General features: G+C 40.2%; 2 protein-coding genes across 6 annotated transcripts in view; one reads left to right on the top strand and one right to left on the bottom strand.

Moving 5' to 3' along the window:
- The window catches only part of FNIP2 (folliculin interacting protein 2), a 131,938-nt gene extending 107,288 nt beyond the window's left edge, over nt 1–24,650 (top strand). For 4 of the 5 annotated variants that reach the window (XM_043566475.1, XM_043566494.1, XM_043566469.1 and 1 more), the window contains 4 exons: nt 375–531; nt 15,097–15,297; nt 18,809–18,924; nt 20,875–24,650. In XM_043566475.1, the coding sequence (XP_043422410.1) occupies nt 375–531; nt 15,097–15,297; nt 18,809–18,924; nt 20,875–20,953 (553 nt within the window). In that variant the 3' untranslated portion in view covers nt 20,954–24,650. The remainder of the gene's footprint in view (nt 1–374; nt 532–15,096; nt 15,298–18,808; nt 18,925–20,874) is intronic. The other variant, XM_043566504.1, reaches the window with a different exon arrangement.
- CB1H4orf45 (chromosome B1 C4orf45 homolog) overlaps nt 16,873–25,064 on the bottom strand; it is a 100,116-nt gene continuing 91,924 nt past the window's right edge. Inside the window, exon 5 of the mRNA XM_043566519.1 lies at nt 16,873–17,020. Within this exon, the coding sequence (XP_043422454.1) occupies nt 16,973–17,020 (48 nt within the window). The 3' untranslated portion in view covers nt 16,873–16,972. The remainder of the gene's footprint in view (nt 17,021–25,064) is intronic.

Genomic DNA, 25,064 nt, shown 5'->3' with positions numbered 1-25,064 from the left:
GGTGTGGGCGCCACCCTGTGCAGATGTGTCGCGTTCCTAAAGCCAGGTTTTTGGCAAGTGCCTCCCCGCCTCCCCTGAGTAGACTTTCTCTTTCTTCACTCTCTTGACACAGACTGCCTGGTGGATGTTTGATATGAGGTACATCATGTCAATATGTGACAGAAAATACTGTTTCTTCTACCCTTCCATCAAAAAAGAAATTATTTTTCTCCTTGCTTTTCCCATGTCAATGATCCACTTACTGGAGGATTGGTGAAGCGGACCACCATGAATCTGTTTTTTGCATCTGTGTTATTGGGGGTTTTGTGCCAATGGTGATGTGAGAAAGGGGTACATTTTTAATTATGTATTCTAATGGGCCAATATTGTTTTAGGTCTCAGAGCATTAGCAACACAAATGTAAGAAACTTTGGCCGCTCGCTTCTGGCGGGTTATTGCCCCACGTACATGCCCGATCTGGTGCTTCACGGGACCAGCAGCGATGAGAAGCTGAAGCAGTGTCTGGTGGCCGATCTGGTCCACACAGTCCATGTAAGTAATCCCAGCTTGGAGCCTCTAGCTGCTGACAATATGTCCGCCAGGGTCTGGGCCAGCAGCAGGTGTCTAGACTGAAGGGGGTGCGGTTACAGAATTGTTTACAGAGATGCGGGCGAGATTACAGCAATCAACAAGGGTTGGTGAAGCACCCAGGGAGTAGCAGCAGCTGGGAGCTTTGGGCACACGTGGGCCTGAGGGATAAGTGGCGGGGGGGGGGGGGGGGGGGGGGGGCAGTGACACCAGAACGGTGGAGAGCTGGAGCTGGAAGAGCAGCCACCTGGCTGCATGAGCTCTGGGGAGGGTGAAGGATAACTCCCTGACACCCTTTCCCTTCAGCCTCTGAGCTCTTCTGTACCTCTCACTGGCTGAGCCCAGCTGGAAGCCAGAGAGCAAGGTCAAAACTGATGCAGATATAGTCCCGAGGTCCACAGAGGTCGGCCTCCTGGGGCCTGCACAAGACAGACAAGGGCAAAGAGTGGATCTGGAGGGCGGACGGGCCCAGCAAATAGAATAAACAGCACAGATGGTGACAATTATATGCCGTCACGGGGAGGACCGAAGAGATGTCACATATGGTTTGCTTTTTATCCGATCCTTACAAGTTCCTAAAAGTAATTTATTTTAACTGATTTGTCATTAAGTTCACTTTGATGGCGGCATGAAGATGACTGTATAAAGATTAACAAGTCTTACTGGAAAATTGCCTTGTGGCTGCCGTTAAGTGCTTTTCTGCTATCTGCAGCATGACAGGAACTGAGCAGTTAAGGAAACTGTGTCAATCTGATGGGCCTGGTTTTAATTGAGCTGCTATTGGGCAGATGTGCAAAAATAGATGTTTTGCACCGGAAACATAATGTATCTTGTGCGATAGGGAAAGTCCTCACTGCCTTAAGAAAATTGGAATTTGGCTTGTTACCTACCTCCTCGACCAACAAGTAGTTTTTGAAAGGTGGAACAGAAGGCACCGCATGTTATCTTTGGCCTTGAGCATCTCCTCTGTGAAGACTAAACATACATCAGACACAGGCTAAACAGGCTAAAGATATTTGTGTCAAATGGGAAGAAAAGCTCAGTAGTGAAGCAGATGTCTTCATAACCCCCCTGAATGGGGAGGGAGGAGAGATGGGGAGGGGGTCATTGGAAGCTGGGGAGGCCAGCCCAGGGTACACATTTATACCCGAACATTCCTAACCCCACCCTGCTCTGTGGTCAGACACCACCCCGCACCAGGATATTCCAGGAATGAAGCTATGAGGTTACTTTCGTCTTCTGTAAAAAAAATGTCGTAACATCTTATTTTCAGAGTTGTAATGAACACCGTATACTTGTTTATCATGTCAGTGATCCCTACGTCAGTGACATTAGGGTAAGAACGGTGCCCTTATTGTGTAATACTATCTGTCTAGGTTGTCTCATACCACGGAAGCCTCCATGATTTTAGACTCACATACATTTTGTAGCTATTGGTAGCATGAAGGCAGGGAGGTAGAGGCCCTCTTTTCCTTTTCTATCGGCTGCCTTTGTGTTTATATCCATATATGCAAAACCTGTGGGGTTTTCCTCTCTGTTCTGCCATCAGTTTGATCTGTAAGAACATCGGTATTGCTTGCTGGACCCTTCTTGCATGAAGCCCGGTGTCCTGCTTCTGACAGAGGCGCCAAGAGAGCGAGTATGATCTGGCTGGGTTGTCTTCAGTGCCATTGATCTTACCGGGGGGTGGGGGTGGGGGTGTGTGTGGCCCAAATGCCCTGGACTGGCTCACTTACCACTCTGAAAATATAATTGATTGATAACCGTCCTTGAGCTTATCTGGAAAACCATTCATGACTTTTTTTTTTTTTTTTTACTATTTTCCACAGGCTGACAAGTTCCAGTGTTTTGTGTATATTAGGTGTTAATGGTGACCAGTGAGCTCTGTAATTCTGACATTTGAAAAAAACAAATCCATGTTTTCTCTATTTGTACTCTTAAAGGTTTTTCATATGTTATTTTCCCTTCCTTTGAGAAGTAGTATTTTCACACTGTAGCTTTTCTCATTTTTTCAGACTACGCAATCACCCCGAGAGATCGAAAGTTATTAAGCATAATAACCTATATTGTGTCAAATTGTGGGTACATCCAAAGTGCAGCCATGCATGGGTGTTAATAGGAAATTGCAAAGGGTTCATAAAAATATCTTCGGAAGTTTAATGCATTCAGAGTGCATCCAATTAGCATTAGTAGATTTCTAATTTCACTTGGCACATTCATCATAATGAATTTTGTTTTTGAAGTAGTGTTCCATTTAAACTGCCTCTCACATGGGGACTCTGGTCTGGGACAGTGTTTAAATAAAAATAGCCTTACTCTCAACTGTCATTTACAAATATTTGTTGAAAAATAAATTAGGGTTTTAACATTATATTGAATTTACTGCTCTATAAGTCTAGTAATTATTTAAATTCTTGGGTATGTTGCCAGAGAAAGAAGCAAAGATCCAAGAGCAAATGTTCATGACCACAGTTAGAGCTGGAATAATAATTTGTTAAGGAATAAAAGATTGGGATAAGTTGCTTTACTTAACTTGTGTTCAAAAACCTATTTTTTGGACGTTAATAATTTTTAGTATTCATGCAAGACTTCATTGGGCTTTGATATTCATAATCGTTTTTAGCAAAGGATTTTTATTAACTGTTTGAAAGCAATTGATTTAAGTTATTGATCTATTTTCTAGACCTATGCATGAGTGGATTGTAAAATCTGTCTTATGTAAATGTGCACTTTTATAACTATGATAAACTAGTTTGTGGAATTTCTTCTCTCATCGAGGGATTGCATTCTAGAGCTTCCAATACTACGAATTTCTTTTTATGTTCTTCCTTATTCCAGTCTCAGTAAAGAAAGACATATTAGCTTTATTTTATTTCCATTTTTACTATTGGCTTTTCCATATCAAGCTTGTGATGGTCTTTAAATATTTAAACACATGTTCTTGTTTAATCCATACACTACCTCTTTTCTGTCATTTGAACTATTTCTCCATCTCCTAGCTTGTAGATTATACAGCTGCCTTAAATTAGGCTAAAGTAATATTTAGCTTCATTTTTTTCCTGCCATATCTAAATGTGCATTCTTTCTCTATTTTCCTTTTGACTTTAGATGTTAAAGTGGGAGCGACAGAGTGAGAGAGCCAGCTTCATGCTGTACCTATGACCCTCAAGTAGCTTTATCTCTCCCCTTTTTTCCTCTGGTGTGTTTGTCTGCCTGTGAATACTGCTGTCCAGGGCAATGTTAGGGGTATTAAATTATGGCATAGTAGGGGAGGAGCACTGACTTAACTTTGATGCTGGATTCACGTTTTAGTGTTACCACTCATTTGCCTATAGGTAAATCAGTCGGCATCACTAAGCCTTAAAAAAAAAAAAAAGTGTATTTGGAGGAACAGATGAAATATAATCCAGTGGTTAAAAGTTTGGCTTCTAAGGACAGACAAACCTGAATTTGAATCATGGCTTGCTACTTAGTGGCTTTGTGGCCTCGGGCAGTTTCTTTATTCTTCTAAGCATCAGTTTCAGCTTTTGAAAAATGAATAGTACTTACAGGTCTGGTTTGAAAACTCTGAGATAATGCATATCAAGTGTTTAACGCAGTGCCTGGCACATTACTAATGCCCAATAAATGTTAGCTATTAAAATAATATATGTGAAAGTGCTTTGTAAATGAGTTTCCCGGGACACTCCTACTGGAGATAACGGAACAGAACACATGCACACATTCATTCCGTGCTAAAAGCGTCCACTTCTCTTGGCTGGTGACATCACAAGGAGCAGGCCAGGCGGCTAACTGCAGGGTAGGGTCATCAAAACCAAAATTAACATTACATTGTAATGCTTTTTTGAAAACTATGTTCCAGGGCTTCAGGCATTTTACAGAATAATCTAGAAAACAAAATTAACAGTTGGATATTGCAGGCTCTTTCATTTAATTTTAAGAGTAGCAACAGATTGACTCCAGAAATACCATGCAGAAATCAGTAGCACAGATAAGGAGCTTTGCTAAGAGCTTGGCTGTGATATATGCTCATGAATACCTAATTATGCCATGCAGTGTAATCAACCAGGGAGACTACAAAAGAACAGAAAGTCACATCAAATGGTAAATCATTACCTAAGTAATACAGACAGCATTAAGGTGCCTCAAGTCAACAACAACCTTAAAATCAATAGTGTTGCAAAAGAAACATCCATGTAGGGCAAATCTGCTATTTGAGAACACCTCTTGTTGCTTTCATTTTCCTAAGTTGCATAATGAGAATGACAGTGCCTTGGGCCTACAGCACTGTCTTACTGTGTCGAGAAATCTTTATGTGTGTGTGTGTGTGTGTGTGTGTGTGTGTGTGTGCATGTGCACATGCACATTTGTGTATGGACACACATGTTCACACGTGTAAGTGTGTATGTAGGGTTATGATGGCAAAATGTACATTTTATTGTGGATTGTGTTTTTTTTAATATTTGAAAAATATATCGTTTTGGGTATTGTCAACTCCAATCTGAATCTTCGTGATTCTCTCTCCTTCTCACAGTGACTACAATATAATCTTATTTAAGCCCCCCTTAACCTTCCCAACTAGAAGTCTTGCATCCAATCTCTGCCCCTTTCAGTCGTCTCATACAGTGCCACGGAGGGCCCTTGCCCATCCTGAATGTAATCATTTACTCTTCTGCTCTAATAGTTTTCCATTATTTTAACTCCTTTGCTGGAATTGCCCCCCAGATAGAACTTGACACCTGCGGGCTCCTTAACACATTGCACCACACCTTTGTTCGGTTTCCAGCATCTTTCTACCACTAGGGCTGCAGGCCCTTGAGAAGAGAAGGGAGCCTTAGTTCCTTTCATGTTCCCAGCACCTCCCCCAGTGTACGTAGAAAGTGCTCAGTGATGGTAGTTGACTGTTTCCTACAGAACTGGATTTAGGAGTGTGTGTTTACTGCTAAAACTGTGATGATTAGTGTGTCTTCTGAAGTAAAGAGAAGTGGAAGATAGTCTTTTAAAAATTGAAGGGAAGAGTAACATGTTTAGACATGATGCCTTTGGCCCTTTACCTAAACGAGAATAAAAAGCTTATTATAGGTCTCTCAGGCTTTCATTCTCTTACATTTTGTACATGTTAGACACATGGCTATTTTCAAAGATTTCTGAAATTTTTTTCACTGTGTACAAAGTCTCTGAACATTTATGCCATTCTTTGTAAAAAAAAAAAAAGCTACCAACTCTCTTGCATTTTATTTTGGAGTCATGTACATCATTACATAACTTTAGTCTGATAACTCTTTTTGACCTTGAGCACCTTTCCTAGACTTTAAACTGTTTCTTTTCTAAGCAGGTGGCAGGCCTGATATAAGCTGTGCCCAACATTGCACACTATATCTATAAATCTGTAGTCTGAACTTGGGTGTCAGCCCAGTGAGCCTGGTGATCACAGCCGCAGGCACAAACCCACAGAAGGACAGGTCTTTCCCTTGCTGCCTCTCCCAGACCACCTCACCAGACTCTCCCCTCCTTCCCTCTGCCACCAGGTCCTTATGTCTTAATGATGTCTTTGGGCTTCCCAGAGCCCCCTCCTTGATATACCTACCAGGATCCCTCAGCAATGTCCATGGTCCATAATGATTGATTTTCTCTCCTTCTTCACCTCATTACAATTCTTAAGCCTTTGGTGACTGCCATTGAGTCTGTTTCCAAGAGAAAAATATTCTGATAAACAAATGGCTTATGTGTTTATATGTTATAATTATATATATTTTTTTATTATTTATAATACTACTTATTACCTTTTCTGGTATTTTTATATGTTAACAGTATGCTGGGTATAAACTAGAAGTCTCTGATGGTGGCATGTCATTGATCTGGCTGACTTGTTTGGCCAAAAATGAGGCAGGAGGCTGGAGATGGCTTTTGGGGAAGAGGAGGAGAGTCATGCCTTGGAGATTTATTTTCTATCAGAAAATATTTAGTACTTTTTGTGTGCTGGGTGCTGTTTTTATAGGTACAGTCCAGGTGTAAGGTTGGAGGAGTCCAGCACCATGTTGCCCTGATACAAATGGTGTGCCTCCCCTCTAAAACTTTAAAGATGATGGGTAAAATATTACCATCCCACCTAGCCTCATTGTTATAATACCTGTGTATGAAAAAAAGTGAAAATCCTTTTGTGCCAGAAACAAATTGAAATCAAAGCCAGAACAAGTAAGTTTGGGCTGATATAACCATGGCTCTGTAAGATTTCAGTCTGGATACAGGTCCTAGGAATTGAGTGCTGAGTTTCTAAGATCTACTCAGGATGAAAGATGTGGTCCCATATACACATAAGGCTTGGGACATGGACCTGAACCCTTCCTTAAAGCCTAGAGGTTCGAAGAGCTATCCTTCCATGACAGGGGGACTGGAAAATTCCAGCCATAAATAGCAAAGCAGCAAAGAAACAAGTTGGAAACTTGGGTGGGAGAAAATGAAGTCACCCATGAGATATCAAAGTCCCAGGTCCATTCTATGAGTGGGTTGGAGGTCCAGATTTATTCTACCCAAGTGATTTGGGAATCCCTGCCCAAGAAATAAATATAAAATCTAGAAGCATAGAAACCTCTAGGACTCTGGCAGAAGGAAGCACACTGGGTGCTTTCATAACCACCAGCTTGTTTCCTCTTCTCCACTTTATTTTAACTCTTAAACCATTAGTGACTGCCATTGAACCTGTTTCCAAGAGACACACATAGGACATAAATAACGCCAGCAAGATGGGCTCATGTTCAGAGATTACAAACCATGTATGAGGAAAACATGATGAGGGAGAGTAAGCAAATACAAGCTGGAGAATTAGCACTCCTAGAACAATCTGAAATAACTATTAAGTCACTGTGTTTAAAAATGGTTACAGTCATAAAAAAGAAGGAATCAGAACCTTAAAAGAGACGGGGTGATGTGATAAAAGATGGTTTAGATTTGTAAAAGGACTAAAAAGAACTTCTAAGACTGAAAAATATGGCCATTAGAGTTCAATCCCAAGGAATAAGTTAAAGAGCAGAGTAGATTAAATACCACTGGAGAGAATTTGAATTTGTGACATGGAGGCTAGAATGAGAAAATCTGATAGCATATTCAGAAGGTGAGAACTGAGAAGGCAAGGGAAAACAATATTTGAAGAGAGAGAACAGCTGTGGTATTTCAGACTAAAGAAGCACACTGACTCCCAATCAGGGAGTCTTAAGCTACAGGACACAAAAGACAAAGAAAACTCTTGTAAACAGCCCAAGAGACAATATGGCACCTGCCCACAAGGAGTTTGAAATCTATAACAGGAAGTACAAAGAAGTAAATAAGCAGTAAAACCAGTGTGGTAGAGTCTACTGCAGTGGGAGACACAGGATAGGTGTGGAAGGACTTCCTGGAAGCGATGCCTATACCAGGGAGGCAGTAGGGAGCGAGCAGAATGAAGGGCGAGAAGCGGGGCAAAGGGGGACGATGTGGCTCTTTCAGGAAACTGAAGATTCTTCTGGCTGATTATGTTGATGAGCATTTTCTTAACCTACAGACAAAGCTGGCTTTGCCACCACAGGAGGTTCTGTCTGTCCCATTTCTTGGTAAGGCTGCTGTCAGGAAAGTCTAGATGCCGATCATTTAGTAAAAGACAGTATTCTGCATCATTTTATAGGCCAGATGAAGTGTTTAAGAATGGTAGCGATATCCAAGTTCCCTTTTCCCTGAATGTGTGTGATACTGAAGGGTTTTTAGGTTTTTTTGTGGGGACTTTTGTTTGTTTGTTTGCTTGTTTTCCTAAAAAAACAAAACAAAACAAAACAAAAAACAACCCATTGGTCAACAATCCACACATAGCTGCAGTCCTTACATGTGGTGCTCAGCCATCCAGAAGTGGGGTGGGTTGGCCAACGACTCTCTCACATTGCTTAAGTCTTCGGTTCCAAGGCGGGGAGGATATGGTTATGCAGGTGGGCCTTCATTTCTAATGAGGTAGAAGAAAAAAAAGGTGGATCTGAGGGCATTCAACCAAGAGCAAGTGCAGAGAAGGGCAGCTTCACTGCCTTAGTCATCGCATTGTCTTTGTATGACCAATGAAAGGGCTTACTTAAAGCTATGTAAAGGGTAATATTACTAAGTCATGGTGCTGTAACATAATGCTGAGAATCTTTTTGAAAGGAACTTTGTCATGTGATATCCTCTTATTCAAATTTATTTTAATAAAGTTATAAAATGTACTGGAATCATATAGAATAACAAATTGATACTCAAATGATGCTGAAGAATCTTATGTTTTATTCAGAATATTTCAAAGAAAAATAAAAGATATAGGGCACTGCTTCCAATCCTGAATCATAAATCACCTGCTTTTTTATGTTTGAAAGAGGCCACACAGTGGCTTGTCCCTAGTAATCAAATCTTCACTGTTATAACTAGTGTGCAGATTTTAGAGCTGGTTATGAGTACAGAATGTGTCTACACTCCTGCTGTCTATAATACACCTGTGGGCTGCACATCTTTAAGGACTGATAAAGGGTCAGTTCAGAGTATGTATTGGGCAGTGCCAACAGCATAAATATGGGGAAGTCATAATAGAGGCAACTGTATTTTCTCCTATTTTGACCTTAAGTTCAGACTGTCATTCACACTTCTTGCAATCTTATCTTCCAAGAGATTTCCATCCTGACACGGTCCTAGGATTTCAAAGTTAGAGGGCTTGGCAGACTCATTGAGCTAAAAGTTGAAAACACTTGCATGAGGTGGTAGCTTCTAATTCTGACATACCAAGATATTTAATAAACTCTTATATTTTTTGTCCCCAATGTTTCTATCTGTAGAGCAGTGCTACATTCCTGGCCACCCCACAGGAAAAATGGCATGATGAATTAATAAGTAATTATAGGAAGCGTGTAAGTGAGGATGGTATTTTCCTGCTCTTACGTTAAAAACAGGTGATCGTGTAAAATGTCATTTAAATGTGGTACATGGAAAAGAAATATATTAATTTTCCAGATGACTTAATAGGAACTGGACTGAAACCAAAAATAAAGAAATCTGAATAGAGGGGGGTGCCTGGGTGGCTCAGTCAGTTAAGCGTCCGACTCTTGATTTAGGCTCAGGTCATGATCTCACAGTTTGTGAGCTTGAGCCCCACGTTGGACTCTGTTCTGAGAGCGCAGAGGCTACTTGGGATTCTCTCTTTCCCTCTCTCTCTGCCCTTCCACTGCTCGTGTACACACACACTCTTCCTCGCTCTCAAAAATAAATAAACATTAAAAAAAAGAAATCTGAATAGAGAATTGTTCAACAGAACCAGCATGTATTAGATACTTAGCACGTGCCTAGCATTTTGTTATGCTCATTTCAGAGGCTACAGAAGAAAAATAAAATGTGATTTCTTTCTTTGAGTTACTTACATAATCACTGAGTAGGCAAACAGATGTGAAACTGAGAACCAGTTAAGACAGTGATTAAATGTCAAAATGTAGATTGCAAAAGCTCTCAGAAGTCAAAGGAAGAGCAGTGAATATGGGAAAGACGTCTTGCTGTGGGGTGAGGTGGGGCATGGGGATGGGACCCAAGTTGGGTCCTTGAAAGATTGAAACATTTAGAAGGTAGCAGGGGAAACATTCTGGGCACAGCTTGAGGTAAGAGGCAGGAGTCCTCTCAGCCTGGAGCAGGGGATCCTTAGAAAGTCCTGGAAGTAAATATTTGTGGGTAGATCTGGCCCAGATTGTGAAGAGCTTTAAGTATGGAAAAAGAAAAGTTTGAACTTAGGTATTTGGGTGATAGGGACTAGAGTACGTTTCTGAGTTGGTGAGGGAAATGATAACGTGGTGTTTTAGGAAGTTTGAGGGTTCAGTGGCCATGACTAATAGAGACAGAGGGTGGGGTAAGAGAGTAAATCGAACATGTCGAATTAGTATCTGTGCTACAAGTGTCATATACGTTTTTCTCACAGAAAACCTCCATGAATTTAACCTCACAGAAACTGTGAAGTAGGTCATCTTTTACAACAGATGTAGAAACTGAAGCCCCGGTTAATGAGCTGCTAGGGTCCTGCAGCTAGTGTGTGACAGAGGCGGTGGTCAAGCCCAGCCCTGTCTTCCTTCAGAGCCTTTGCAGTTGTCTTATCATTGCCCTTCACTGAAATATCAGAACCATGGCTCTTCTGATGACTCAAACCTTATAGACATTTCTTGTTTCTGCAAGTTTAAGTTAGGCAGAAGTCACGCGTTTGTAGGTCAAGGCAGCATATTTGCGTACTCAGAGATCGACTCCAGAATGCTAAAGTTGGTATGTCGCAGCCATCTACACTCCTGGGAAACAGACCCACACATCCTTAGTGGCTGTGAATTAACCAGGCTTAACCTGTTGATTCAACAAAATGTAATAGCCAAAGAATATTTGAGAAACCTTTAAAGATCTATATAATATAAAGCATTTCATTTGTCACTGTATCTTGAGAAATCTTCACAGGAGAGTAGATTGGATAAATGAGATATTGACAACGTGGAGCTAAATAAAGACTGTTTCTTTAAAAAAAAATTTTTTTTTAACGTTTATTTATTTTTGAGACAGAGAGAGACAGAGCATGAACGGGGGAGGGTCAGAGAGAGGGAGACACAGAATCTGAAACGGGCTCCAGGCTCTGAGCTGTCAGCACAGAGCCCGACGCGGGGCTCGAACTCACAGACTGCGAAATCATGACCTGAGCCGAAGTTGGCCGCTTAACCAACTGAGCCACCCAGGCGCCCCTAAAGACTGTTTCTAACTCACAGAGCAGAGCAAGGCACAAAAGGCAATGGCTTATTGCCGCTGCCTCATTCCTGCGATGGAGATTGGCCATCCAGCCTCACAGTCGCCTGCAGCTCTACTGATCTGCAATGCTCTCACATCCTCCAGTCCCTGTCTGTAGTTTCTGAATTGTCTGGTCACGTTTCTGAGGGAGGCACAGGAACAGTGGGCAGCTGCCTGGAAGACGTGACGGGAGGGCATTAGGGATCAGAGGGCCGGCCGCTCTGCAGTGCCATCTGGAGTGTGGGCACTCATGAGCTGGGGGCGGGGGGGGGGGGCAGGCCTAAGGCAGCGGTTTTGGACATCTCAGATTATGGAGAATATAGAAACATTGCAGGCTTATCCTGATAAGAGAATTTAACGAACCCTGTGGTTTAGAAACTTACTTTGAATTTGCTTTTCTTCAGTTTGAGAGAGAAAAAGAAAATTGATACTAACAGTGTCTCTAAGGTTTATGAAGTTTTCAACCAAACAAACATTTTAAGGGGAAATGACTGTTTTTAATATTAATATTTGCTTCAGATTTTCATTCAAAACTCAAACATCAGAGGTCTCGTTTAATCTCAGACACAGTGGTTGGGAGGAAAACTTTTAAAAGGGTAAATGTATGATGGGTGTTCTGATGATATTTAGTCAAATTGACAAAGCGCCCCCACCCCTTAAAGGGTTTTTTTAATACTAAGAAGAGGAATCTTACTAAGTAATCATACTTGCTGATAGCTATTCATATTATGTGTTCCTTCTCTTAAGATCCATACGAAGCCAAAGTCTCCATCAGGATGCAGCCATGCCTTACCTCTCCTGCCCATTTCTTTTTTTTCTAGTCTCCATGCCCAAACTCCAAACCCTAAGAATAGTATATGGGTGGGTCAGGCTTTTAATACGTGTTTGAATCTTTCAGAGGTACCTGGATGGATCAGTCAGTTGAGCGTCCGACTTTGGCTCAGGTCATGATCTCACGGTTCGTGAGTTTGAGCCCCACATCAGGCTCACTGCTGTCAGCCTGACAGTTCAGAGCCTGCTTCAGGTCCTCTGTCCCCCACTCTCTCTCTCTGCCCCTCCCCCGCTTGTGCTCTCACTCTCTCTCCCCCTCCCTTCTCTCAAAAAATAAATAAAACATTTTTAAAAAGTGTTTGGGGGTGCCTGGGTGGCCCAGTCGGTTAAGCATCTGGCTTCGGCTCAGGTCATGATCTCGTGATCCATGAGTTCAAGCGTAGGGCTCTGTGCTGAAAGCTCAGAGCCTGGAGCCTGCTTCTGTGTCTCCTTCTCTCTCTGCCCCTCCCCAGCTCGCGCTCTGCCTCTCATTCTTTCTCAAGAAATAAATAAACATTAAAAAAAAAATCTCCCTGACAGATTTCATTATTAATTACTTCTATGATTAAGATATGGCTAAGAAATTAGTGTTGAAAAGAAGGATACATGTAATTTTTTGTTTATTGTACTTCTACATATGCCTTTAAAGTAGAGCCTGTTGTAAGAGGAATTTTAAATTGAATACCAGTGCATAGGGTGTGTGGGGGTGTGTATTTCTGTGATGAATCCAAACATGGTCTTCTGGATCTTAGAGTTCTTTAAATTCTAGAAGCTTAGAGATTGACTAATAAGCCAAATCGTAATATGTTTAAACTGCCTTGTCTTTAGTGAGGTTGTGTTTTCTTTGGAAAGATGTGTATCAGAAACCTCCAGAATTATCGAAACTTAAGCTTCAACTCTCTGACCCCACAGAAGTGTAGACAAGGTCAGTGATTGAGAGCCAGTAGCCCTGGAGCTCCTTATATTGTAGCTAAAGTAGTTGCTCGTGATATTTTTATCATTTCAGCATTTCTTTTTTTTTTTTCTTGACTCTTTACATTTTCCTCTATTTCCATTTACTTTAAAAAGTGTTTATTCAGTAAATAATTGAGTAGCTACTAAATGATATAGTTAGATGGAGACATTGGGTTGTCTGGTGGATATATTCAGGGAGTTCTGTGTTAGACATTTAGTAATCTGAGAATGTGTAATGCTTCAGTATTTCTTTTAAGGTGCTCTTCTGTAACTGTTCGGCTGGTTCTTCTCTGTTCTGGAACCTATAAACATAAAAGTCAGCAATACCGTGCTGTGCTAGGGGGTACGGGATGCTCATCAACTCCCTCATCTGCTTGTATAACCTGTCTCATTTTATTTATTTTTTTAATGTTTATTTATTTTGAGAGAGAGAGAGACAGAATGTGAGCGGGGGAGGGGTAGAGAGAGAGGGAGACACAGAATCCGAAGCAGGCTCCAGGCCCTGAGCTGTCAGCACAGGGCCCGACACAGGGCTGGAATCCAACAACTGTGAGATCATGACCTGAGCTGAAGTCAGACGCTCAGCCAACCGAGCCACCCAAATACCCCTAACCTGTCTCATTTTAATTTAGTAACATTTCTCAAGTGCCAGGTCCTGTGCTAGGGGCTAAGAATACAGGCAGAAAAGATTTAGTCCCCTCCTTCAAGGAATGGGCCCACCAATTCCTGTCAGTTTGTCCCAACCCTTGGATACTTTGTCTTTAGTCTTTCCTCTGATTTCCACCTCCGATTCTGCCTGTTTGATCCAGTGATTTAAAAATGACTCATGCTGGGCTGCCTGGGTGGCTCAGTCTTTTGAGTGTCTGACTCTTGATTTCGGCTCAGGTCATGATCCCAGGGTCATGGGATTGAGCCCCATGTCAGCTCCTTACTGAGCATGGAGCCTGCTTGGGATTCTCTCTTTTCCTCTCTCTCTCCCTCTGCCCTTCTCCCCTGCTCACATGCTCTCTCTTTCTCTTAAATAAATAAATAAATAAATAAATAAATAAATAGGCTCATGATCATTTTTCATGTTTGATTTTTTTAAATATATTTCTCATACCCATTAAGTATCTCCTTTTAGAATAATTGAGCCAACTTCTCTGTCCCTTTTTGTTATCATACCTGGATCTGCAGCCCTTCTAAAGTAACTCATGCTTAGAGAATCTTCCATCCATGACCTCCCCCAATGAGCCACATTGCCCTGATTCCAGGGGCTGGTGATTCCAGGGGCTGGTGATGAAGCAGTTACACTTTGACCAGTTTCAAGACCTTAGATTTTTTATTTCTTTCCTTGACCGCTTGACCCTGTTTGCCCTGTGGCACAGTTTACTAGTTGCCAGCCTGCTTTATCCATCACTACATAGTTACCGAGAATTTTGCATTTTAAGTTATTCATCTGTAGCCATCCTTTGGCCTTTTGGCCTCATCTAGATAGTTGGTTGTGAGAGTTGATTTATGTATGTAGCACGTGGTCACTAAATAAATACTGCTTAATCATTAAAGCTGTAACTTTAAGGGAATATTTAAGTTACCCTGCCTAACCTTCTTTTGGAGAAATGGCAATAGAATCCTATACCTTATTCTAATTGTCTCCATCTTAAAAGGAGAGTTTAGTCTTTCAAAAGGAAAGGAATTTTAATATCTTGGAATATAGAGAGGGCACATACCCTTTGGCTTTCCTGTGAACATTAACAACATTTACGGTGTAACTCCTGGGTGTAAGAAAGAAATATTGATTGAATGCAGTTTTTTATCACATTAAGTTTAAATGTTGAGTTGAGGACACTCCTACTATTTTAGTCACTCTAATACCCTAAATTTCTGTAGCTCCCGCTAGCAACTTCTGAACTTTTAAGCTAATGCGACCTGGAAGCATTCTGAACGTTTTGAGTGCCCCTTGGCAGTGTTGTGGAAAGTTGACCCACTGTGTTTCTCTTCCAGCATCCAGTGCTTGATGAGCCGATAGCCGAAGCTGTCTGTATTATCGCAGACACGGATAAGTGGAGTGTCCAGGTAGCCACAAGTCAGAGGAAAGTGACGGACAGCATGAAACTGGGCCAGGAGGTCTTGGTCTCTAGTCAGGTGTCCAGTTTACTTCACTCCATTTTACAGCTTTACAAGCTTCACCTCCCTGCTGATTTTGTAAGTACTTATTCTCATATTACCAAAGAAATATAGTTAAAAAATACTTTTAACAATATTTTTATTATAAATTCACGACTGAAATGTATTGTTTTTAGTATAATTGGACGTTAGCCTAAGTAAAAATGGAACGTGCAACATAAAACCAGCAAACAGGATAGATTTCAGTAACAATAGTTAAAACAACATGGAGTGACACTGAAATCTTTTTGGATAAGGTATACGGTAAAGGAAATAAGGTATGGGGGAAGGGATCAAACATAAAAGGAAATTTAAATTCTTCCTTTAGAGAACTCATTAGTTTTCCTTTTTTTGGATCAACATCAAGCAAACCAGTCACTGAAGGGATTGTAGTTCCTTTTGTTCAGGGACCATTCTCATAAAATTGTTAAGGATAAAACGGAATATCATTTGTGTAAACATTTAAAATTTTGAAGTACCATACCCATAGAAGATGGTATCAGTTGTGTTCCTTTTCAGGTGGGATTTTAAAATCGATTTCATAACGTTATATTAAAGGCAATAAATAGAGCCCATAAACTCCCAGAAAATGAGAGCTCTTCCCCAGTCACTGGAATGAATATATAAAAAATATATGTGTGTATGTGCAGAGAGACTGAGAGAAAATGTAGTTTGAGAGGGAAGGAGGGAGGGAGAAAGGTCTTAAAAGTGGAAGAGAGGCTTACGGGCACATAGCTGGGAAGAATGAAAGTGAGCTGACCTTGGGGATTTGCACTGAGGTGAAAGAGCACCCACCTTCTCCGCTGTTACCCCTACACTCGGCTGCCCTCTGCAGCATACTCCCAGACCAGAGCATCCGTTACCTCCGCACGAGGTACAGAGCTATTTAATCACAAAGTGAGAAGCTGAATATGAATTACCCACACTAACCATGAATGGAGTGGCAATTTCTCTGAGATCTTGTGACCTACCGTTGCACCACAGTCCTCAGAGAGTCAAGACTTTCATGGCCTTCAAGAAGGTGATTTGAAGTACTGTGTGGTTGTTGTGGCAGTGTGGCATGACAGGGAGACCCTGCAGTGCAGCCAGGTGAAGCCTAGGCTTTGCCATTGTTGAGTTGTGTGACAGTGGACAGTCCTGAGCATCTCTGAACCTCAGCCGTCTCACTTGTAAAACAAAGGTAGAATCCATTCAACAAGCATGTTGTGAGAATGCTCTGAAAATTCGGTCTGAGATACTGCTTTTTAAACTTCCAAAGCACCATGCCCATGTGAGATGCTTTACCAGTCAGGGTACAGCAGTGGCCAATGCATGGCCTTTGGGATCCAGTAGTCTAGGGTCATATCCAAGCTCCGCTACTTCCTAAATGTGTGACTTCTCAAGGTCTGCATTTCTCCATCTGTAAAGCTGAGGAAGTAAGAGAACTTATCTCATATGGTTATGAAAGTGAAATTAGAGGATTCAGGTAAAGCACTTGGAATAGTGTTACATGTGATAAGTTCTCAGGAAACAGGTACTATTAGTGTGACTACTGATAATAATCAGTTTCATGAATAATATTAATGACTGACAACACCTTTTCACCAAAATCTTTATTTGGGCTTTATACTGAAGCATACTCTCGCAGGACCTCTGTCCCAGGGGGTGATGTGAGAAGCACTTACGGGTTATGACGGCCTTACTTTTGTTCTATATTTGCAGGCAGTTTTTCTTTCTAATAGCAAGCTGCATCATGCTGATTTAGTGGCCGAACTTTGCTTTTCTATAAGGAAAGAAAGATATATTCGATTTTATGCTTTTTTTTTTTTTTACGATTTTAAGTATTTACCATGTTTCATATTTTTTTCTGTAATATATAGCTCTTATTACATTTGACATCTTAGTTATCCAAGCAATAAATCACTATAATTAATTCTTTTTACTTCATTTGGGCTAAAGTACGTTTTTTTGGTTTGTTTTTGTTTTTGACAGAAGCATGTTTAGCCACTCAGTAGTATGAATGGAATGACTTATTTAACCTGACAAAACCAAGCTGAAAGAAAATTTCATTTGCAGTTTAAAATTCTCCCTAAAAATCACTTGACTGAAACACATGAGTAAATGGCTATTAGAGCCTTCAGTATAAAAAAATGAAAGTAGCTATTTAAAATTTCAGAAGTTAAAAATTAAACAAATCCATCTCAGGAATAAAATCCCAGAAAAAGGGGAGGGCAGAGCCCAAAGTGGTTCTATATGATAATCAGACCTTTTATAAAAAAAATTCTAAATGATTTGATTTTGAGTTTAGTGTACATTCCATATAGACCAGTGTTCTCTTTATTTCCACATTACAACATACAGCTTTCATGGGGACTATGAAAACACCATAAATTAACCATTTAAAACAAAGGATTCAACATAATGTGAATGTTCTTTTTAATATTTTATAACACTCTTATTAAAAACTTTGTGTTTATAAGAAATTGAAACTTAACGGGAGCTCCTTTTACCGCTTAACTCTGCTTATTTGGAGGAGCATTTCCATGAGGATTGGTGAAAACTTCCTTGCTTTAATTATTACTCTTATTAGACACTTACCAGTTGTTTTTCCTCAGCGCAATACATTTAAAAGATTTTAAGCCAATGAAAAACTGTAAGATTGCATCTCGAATACTTTTTCTATGTCACTGATCAGCCCAGATGGTCAAGATCAACATTTTCAAATGCATCTGTTAATCTTTTTACCTTGAAAATAACAGGCGTAATGGTCTAGAAGAAAATTATGTATGATGGAATTACCCTTGCCAAAGCCGTCAGGTGTCTTACTGAAGATGCTTGGATGGCTCTGCCTGCCAAACGCAAAAGCATTTGCCTCTGGTGAAAGACACAGATGGTTGCTATTCTCTAAAAAATGAAGTTGGACACAATTCCAAGGGTAGAGATGTCCTGAGAATAATTGCCTTTTCTTTATTGTTATTAAAGACCTAGTTAAAATGCACTCTTGAGAGCAAAAACAAAAACAAAAAATTTAAAGTAACCTTGTTCCATTCACTCTACTTTTGGGGATATATTTCGCCAAAATAATCTGAGATACAGGAAACGACAACAAAGATGTTCTTTAAAAAATTATAGCAACAAAAACTCAGATTGCCATGTGGATAAGCAAATAACGATAATTTACATTCTCAGAAATTATTTTGCCATAAAAATTACTTTGATAAAGATTTGTTAGTAACATAGGGAAAGGTTTATTATAAAGTTTTTTAAAAGTAGGAAATAAATGCACTTAATGGAATGATTTCTTCTATGTTAAAAATGCTTTTTAAAAAAGACTAGCAGATATGTATGAAAATCTTAATAGTCATTAGAAAAAGTAAACTGTTGTTTTATATAAACCTTTCCTTATACCTACCAGTGGTAGGGTTTGATGCGGTCCGTAATATTGATGTGTATTTGAAAGGAATGAGGTTATGGGTGTGTACTTAGAAAGGAATTAAGAGAATTCCAGCTCTTAGAATATTGGCAGAGGTTTGAATGCTGCCCCTCATCCTGAATGTTGTTGGCTCCCCAGTGCATCATGCATCTTGAAGACAGACTACAGGAGATGTACCTGAAAAGTAAGATGCTGTCTGAGTATCTGCGTGGTCACACACGAGTCCACGTGAAAGAATTAGGTGTCGTCCTGGGGTGAGTTGTGTGACGTGCCGCCGTTTCTCCCTGTGATGGGGCTGACCCTAACGCTGCTCCCACCAACCACGTAGCCTGTGTCGCCCACAACCTGCGGGCCCTGGCACCCCGCTGAAACGTCATCAGACGTGTGCCCCTGCTGCTTCCCATCTTCGTAGCTCTGACACTGGAGTTTCGGACCTGGAAACGAGCGCAGAACTTTAAGCTAGTGGTACTTTATGTTAGTCTTCTCCCTGGATTATTTTATGCTTGAAAGTGAAAAATTTAACCCTACTCGACCTGCCCATTTCTAGTCATTTCAGTAAGATGTCAAAGGCGCAGCCTCTCAGACCTGCCTTTTGCTCCCTGGAGGAGGGAAGAAAGGCCATGATCCTGGACCTTCAGGGGCCACCTGCATGTTTGCAGGGTGACAGCACTTGCCCCTCCTCCATTACAGGCCCTTTGGAAAAGGAGGCATATTGATGTTACTGATAATGTACATTGTCCTCCACAGGGTCTTTGCCAGAACTTCTCTCAGAGAAGAAATTATGACCTTTGTTAGTCTCTGCTTAATTTTTCAACAAAGAACTAACAAGAAGACACTGTGTTTATGGGGAATTGACCCCCTTAACTATGATGAGGATTCCCCTAAGTTTGAGCAAGAAAAAATTGCATATATGATGTCAGCCTTGAAATTCTCCATCAAGCCTGCTAATCAAAGTATTATTTCAAGGCTCGGGTCTTTGCATTCTTGTCAGAGTTTTTCATCTTTCACACCCAGGATGTGACTTACAGTACTGTGACTCTGGCATTTCCTGTCATACATTTTTTTTTCCATACTTTATTCAAAAAATATTTTTCCCTTTTTAGGCGTTTGCTTTTGCAGTTAACTTGCAACATATCTCTTTGTTGTTGTTGTTGTTATTGTTCCTAGTTTTTGTTTAGCTCTCTTTACCGGCTTCACACTTTGGTCCTGCTCACTAGGCTCCCCACTGCCAGATGTGTGACTTGTATTTCTAGGATCTTTCCCTGGCTGGCAGGTGTCCATGGACACTATTAGAAAGACCAGAAGGATTTATTTACCCCTCTCATCGCCAGGTCCTCTTAGTACGTGATTAGTGGGGGTCACATGCAGCCTCTCTAGCCCCTTCCCCTCCTAGTCAGAGCCAGCAGCACAAAAGGTACTGAGGAACTTCTTATTGTAGCCTGAAAGGAGATCTGTAGGGAGCGTTACTGGAGAAAGCATAGAACATTCCATGAAGTAATGGCAGCTACCTTTTTAAATTTTATTTTTAATTTTTCATTTTTGGAATTCAAGGGGAAAAAATAGGACATATTCCACGGACTGAACCAGTCCTAATTTTTTTCAGGACATTTGGCAGCATTTAGCCAGTGACCACGCTGTAGCCGCTTCTGCTGTAAGAGAGGCAGCCGAAGCCACGTCCATTTGATGCTGTGATGTCTCTTGATTCAGTATCTGTTAGTGTCACTTTGCTGTCAGAATGCTGTGGCTCAGATGCCTAGTGAGGATCTAAATCATGTAACCTGTTGAACAAATCCTCAAGTGTTTTGAAAAAGCTCCCACCTTCATCATTATCCTAAGACTGATTTGAGCCCAGGTGCAGAATCTCAGTATGCGCTCAGCAGTGTTGCCTAGAAGAATGATGAGCCACTGAAGAAAACATTAATTGTCGGGGAATATAGAAAAGTTATGGGCTTAAGATTGAGTGACCTCTGCCTTGGGAAGAACAGCCTTGTGTCCACACTTAGGCATAGCACACCAGCATCTTCCTCTGCCTCCTTGGGCGGCATTCACTGGGAGATCACAATAAAAGAACAAGTTTATTGTCTTTCCATCTCTTACTTTATCGTTAGTTTTAAGCAATGATCTGGCAAACTTGGTACCTACCAATAATACTTTACTGTAAAATCATGCTACTTTAATATTCTTTTCTTTTTTTCAATATTCAGGATTGAATCAAACGACCTGCCTCTGTTGACTGCTATTGCCAGTACTCATTCTCCTTACGTCGCTCAGATACTCTTATAAGCTAAAGCTCAGGACAGTTCTTCCTTGGAAGAAAAAAAAAAAATCAGAGTCTCAACCGAAGGCGAAAGGAGAAAGCTCTCTGTGACGTCAAAAGCATGAGAAGAGCAAACAGAAACCGTCATTCCACTGCTTTTGTTTTGTTTTGTTTTGTTTCGTTCCGTTGCTTCAAGTGGATGCCTCGTTGGACGACTTAGGTTTACTTGACATAATGGCATTTGTGTTTTTCACGAATACTTTTGGCCTTTTGTTACCCATGAATCAACAGAGAGAGTGACTTTTTTGGTAGGAGAAGACATAAACACTACACTAAACACTAAGCTGTCGGTCCAGAGCGCCCGTGTGTTTGGGCAGAATAACGACAAGCGACTTTGGAGCAGGGGTAACCAGTGTACGTACCATTCCAGTAGGAGAATGTTTCAGAGTTTAGGTGTGAGCACTCCAAACGGGAGAAAGTGTAACTTGCTATCCTAAGACAGTCAGAAGAGGTGTCTGGATTCCAGGGCAGGGTTTGCTTTTCACAAAAGGTGAAAGAAAGCAAGCCGCATTGTGCCGTCTTCCCGTCTGGTGGCCGTAGGAGTTACCGCCTGACGCCAAACAGGAAAGAGGATCGACCGTTGGGAAGAGAGTGCTTTAGGGACCCACTGTTTTCACATCTTCTTGGAGTTTACCTTGTTGCAGATGCAGCCACAGGTAGGTTAGAGATGGACTGTTGGTGCAATAAACCCAGGAATCAATGTAGCATCTTAATCTCATCAAGATGTAGTTCATAGCTGCAGAGTGCACAGTCTGATACCATATATTTTATCCTCATACTTTAGAGCTTTCAGCGGCCTTTTTAAGAGAGGCCATTTACCAAAGTTATTTCTATGAGCTCAAGAGTGTTTCTGTTGCTAAATTCTTCCAGCCGAAGCCACTTTCTTCCTAAATAGTTAATACAAATGACTATTTCTACTTTAAAAGGCACAGCTGGCCTGGTGGGAAATGAAACCTGCAACAGTTCAGGATGACTAATGAAAGTAATTAGTTTGTACATTTATAAACAATCCATAAATGATCTAAATTTTTACATTATCATCTCTGTGCCTTCTAATGCCTAAGCCCTTTTCAAAACACCTCTCCAGAAACTAACTTACCCATTATAAAATCTGCCAAAATGAAGGATTGTTTATTAGCATAGTTCACTTAAAAAAAAAAACAAACCTTAATTTTTTGTTAATGTAAAAGGAACTTTACTTAGTGTACTGGTCATGAACTCTGACCATGTCAGAGTGTGTCCCAACATCCAAGGTAAAGGAGGAGAGTTTAAAAATATTGTTAAAAGGCCGGTGCTAATCTAGCCAATCAGAAGATTGTCAGCACCTTGCAGATCTTGAATACAGTTGATTATAACCAGGCTCTCATTTCCTTAACACTATTTTATAAATTAGTTCCAGTCTTTTTCATGCATCCGTTTGTACCCAAGATTATGAAGTAACTTTCCTTCTAGGGCTTAGAATGACTTCAGATTTTTTATTTGATACAGTCCTGATTCTGAACACCAAGTGACATAAATTTGTTTCTTCTTTTACAAATGCAAGTTCATTATGCAAGTACCAATGGAGAAAAATGGGTGTAATAATTCTTTAGGAATAGGTCAGAACTGCTACCTTTTCTTCTCTCTCTCTTTTTTATGATGTGAAATGTAGGTGGGTACATTAAGGCTCTTAATAAGATCTTTAATTTTTATTTTATATCTTTCTTTCGTAAGATTGAAGTTTTCCAGCCTTTTTATGTTTTTCTCATCCCTTTCGTCTAACATCTGAGTTTGGTGTTCTAAAGTCTCCATCCATGATGTCACTGCTTGTTGTTATGTTACCCAGAGAATGAACCTCACCTGTGGCTCAGCTCACTCATCATTTGTTTCTCGTTATGTGTGAATAAATTATAATAGCTGACATTGTATCATTTCCATCTGCACCAGTTTAGAGCATTCCCCTCATCTCTGTTTCCCTTTTCCTTGTTTACACGTTTTGAGCACTTTCCCTCATCCACCACCTTCCACGGTTTCGTAGAAAATAACTAGATACAGAACCAGTTTCATTCAAAATGTGTACGTAGTGGCACGTTGAAAATTAGACCCACATAGGGGGAAATTGGGCTTTAAATGGCTGATTCTAAACTCCATACATAAAAATTTAGCCCAGTTGTCTCAAAGCCTGAGAAAATTTAATTTGCCTCTTAATCTACTGTTCTAAAACTCTCTCTTGGAAAATGTCTGTTGGAAACTACAGGTGGGTCACATGTGGGGGTTGTCTCAGTGACACTCAGGATTCCAGTCAGAACCTAATCCTCACATCTATTGCCTACAAAAACAGACCAAGAATGTTGCTGCTCTTTTATAATCCTCCTCTAAATAACATTCAAGTTTTCTTTGTCTTAAATTCAGCCTCTTCCCAAAAGTGGAAAAGAAAAAACTCTCATGGAATTGTGTTGAGATACACCCACTCACACCACCCAGTGGCTTCATTCTGTCTTAGCCCAAGAGGCAAGAAAGGGATCCCACCCTCTCCCAATGCCCACTTCAAGAAAAAATTAAAATTAAAAAACAAAAAAAAAAAAAAAAAAAAAGAAAAGAAAACTACCTCAGTTGACAGGATTCCACCTTTAGGGTTTCTTCAACTTTTAAGTCTTACCTGTTGAGTGTAACTTTTGTAGCATCTTGCTTTTTTAAGCAAGCTAGTGAGGCATGACAGAGCAGAAGTGTGTAAATGTTACTGTGATGGACCTCTTTCTAGCATGTTGCAGTTTTATTTTTAATAGATCGACGAGTGATATGAATGTAAAGATAATTGTGTACGTTTAAACATGACAATGAAAATTTAAAATGTAGCTTCCATACTTGTGCATAATTCCAAAGTATTTTATTTTTATCAGTGTTAAATAGCTTTTTGTACAGGCTTCAATCCATTTTTCTGAAGTGTGCTGTTTTTTAATAAAAGTAACTATAATCTTTTCACATCCCATGGAACTGCCGTTTACACATCGCAACTTTTTAAACTTAACCATATTTTTCAAAAGTAACTTTTTTGGAGGGAGGAAAGTCCCTGCTTGCTAAGTGACACTAAACTGTCGTTTAGGCTCTTATAATTAGGTCCTGAGATTTTATAAAAATTTAGTCTGTAGCTTTTTAGGTTCTTCACTAGAGTTGGTTGTACATAAAAATAAAGAATATAAAGCGGCCCTAAAATTCTTTTAAATGTCTGGATTTTCCCACTAATATGTACTTTTGAAAGTATTTTGTTCATGCATACTTTCACCATTAAATTGAAAAAGTCTTTAGCTTCTCTTGGTAAATGTGAACCATTTGTTTTTTTATTGTGCTGTGGGGGAGGGGATATTTTAATATAATATTTACCTAAATCAAGCAGCCCCCATCTGAGTGTTAATTTTTAAATGTCAGAAGTTTGGTGACTATATATCTTGGGAGCAAGGTTGCAATATGCTTACATTTAAGTGGTGTTTAAAAAAGGAGAAAATTCTGGGATTTGTTATTATTGAAGCTCCAGTAAGACAAATTGATAGGTCTTTATATTTTTGATCAGGTAAATAGATATCAGTGTCAATGTATAGAATTTTTTTCTTAAAACTTGTTCATGTATTATTTTGATCCATTTTTCTGTGGCATTTGGTGCAATAAACCTTTTGAATTTATCTTGAACATTTTCCTGGTACTGCATGTGGTTTGTTACATTTAATCTCGGAACTTAAAAACCTAGAGGTCTCATTTCCATTAGTTCATGCTGAAACAAGTTGGTAATATATGTCAGTGATTTTCAGCAGGGGTGTTTGGGAAATGTAGGGACATTTTTGGTTAGCATAATGGTGGGTGACAGTTACTGGCACATAGTGGATGGGGGCCGAGGATGGTAAGAGAAAGGTTGTGTAATGTACAGGACACCCCACGGAAGGAGAGCTTGTCCCACCTCCTGCATAACTTTTATAAATGTTCTGCCGGACTGTCCTGTGGGTGAAAAACCTGTTTATAATTATCTAGGCTGAGAATTTAATTCTGCTTTACGTAAAAGCACAATGTGTTTCTCACATGATTTTAATATATGCTGAATTTTCCAGG

This window comes from Prionailurus bengalensis, chromosome B1 (genome assembly GCF_016509475.1).
Source record: "Prionailurus bengalensis isolate Pbe53 chromosome B1, Fcat_Pben_1.1_paternal_pri, whole genome shotgun sequence".
NCBI lineage: Eukaryota > Metazoa > Chordata > Mammalia > Carnivora > Felidae > Prionailurus > Prionailurus bengalensis.
This window is presented reverse-complemented; position numbering and strand designations above follow the sequence as displayed.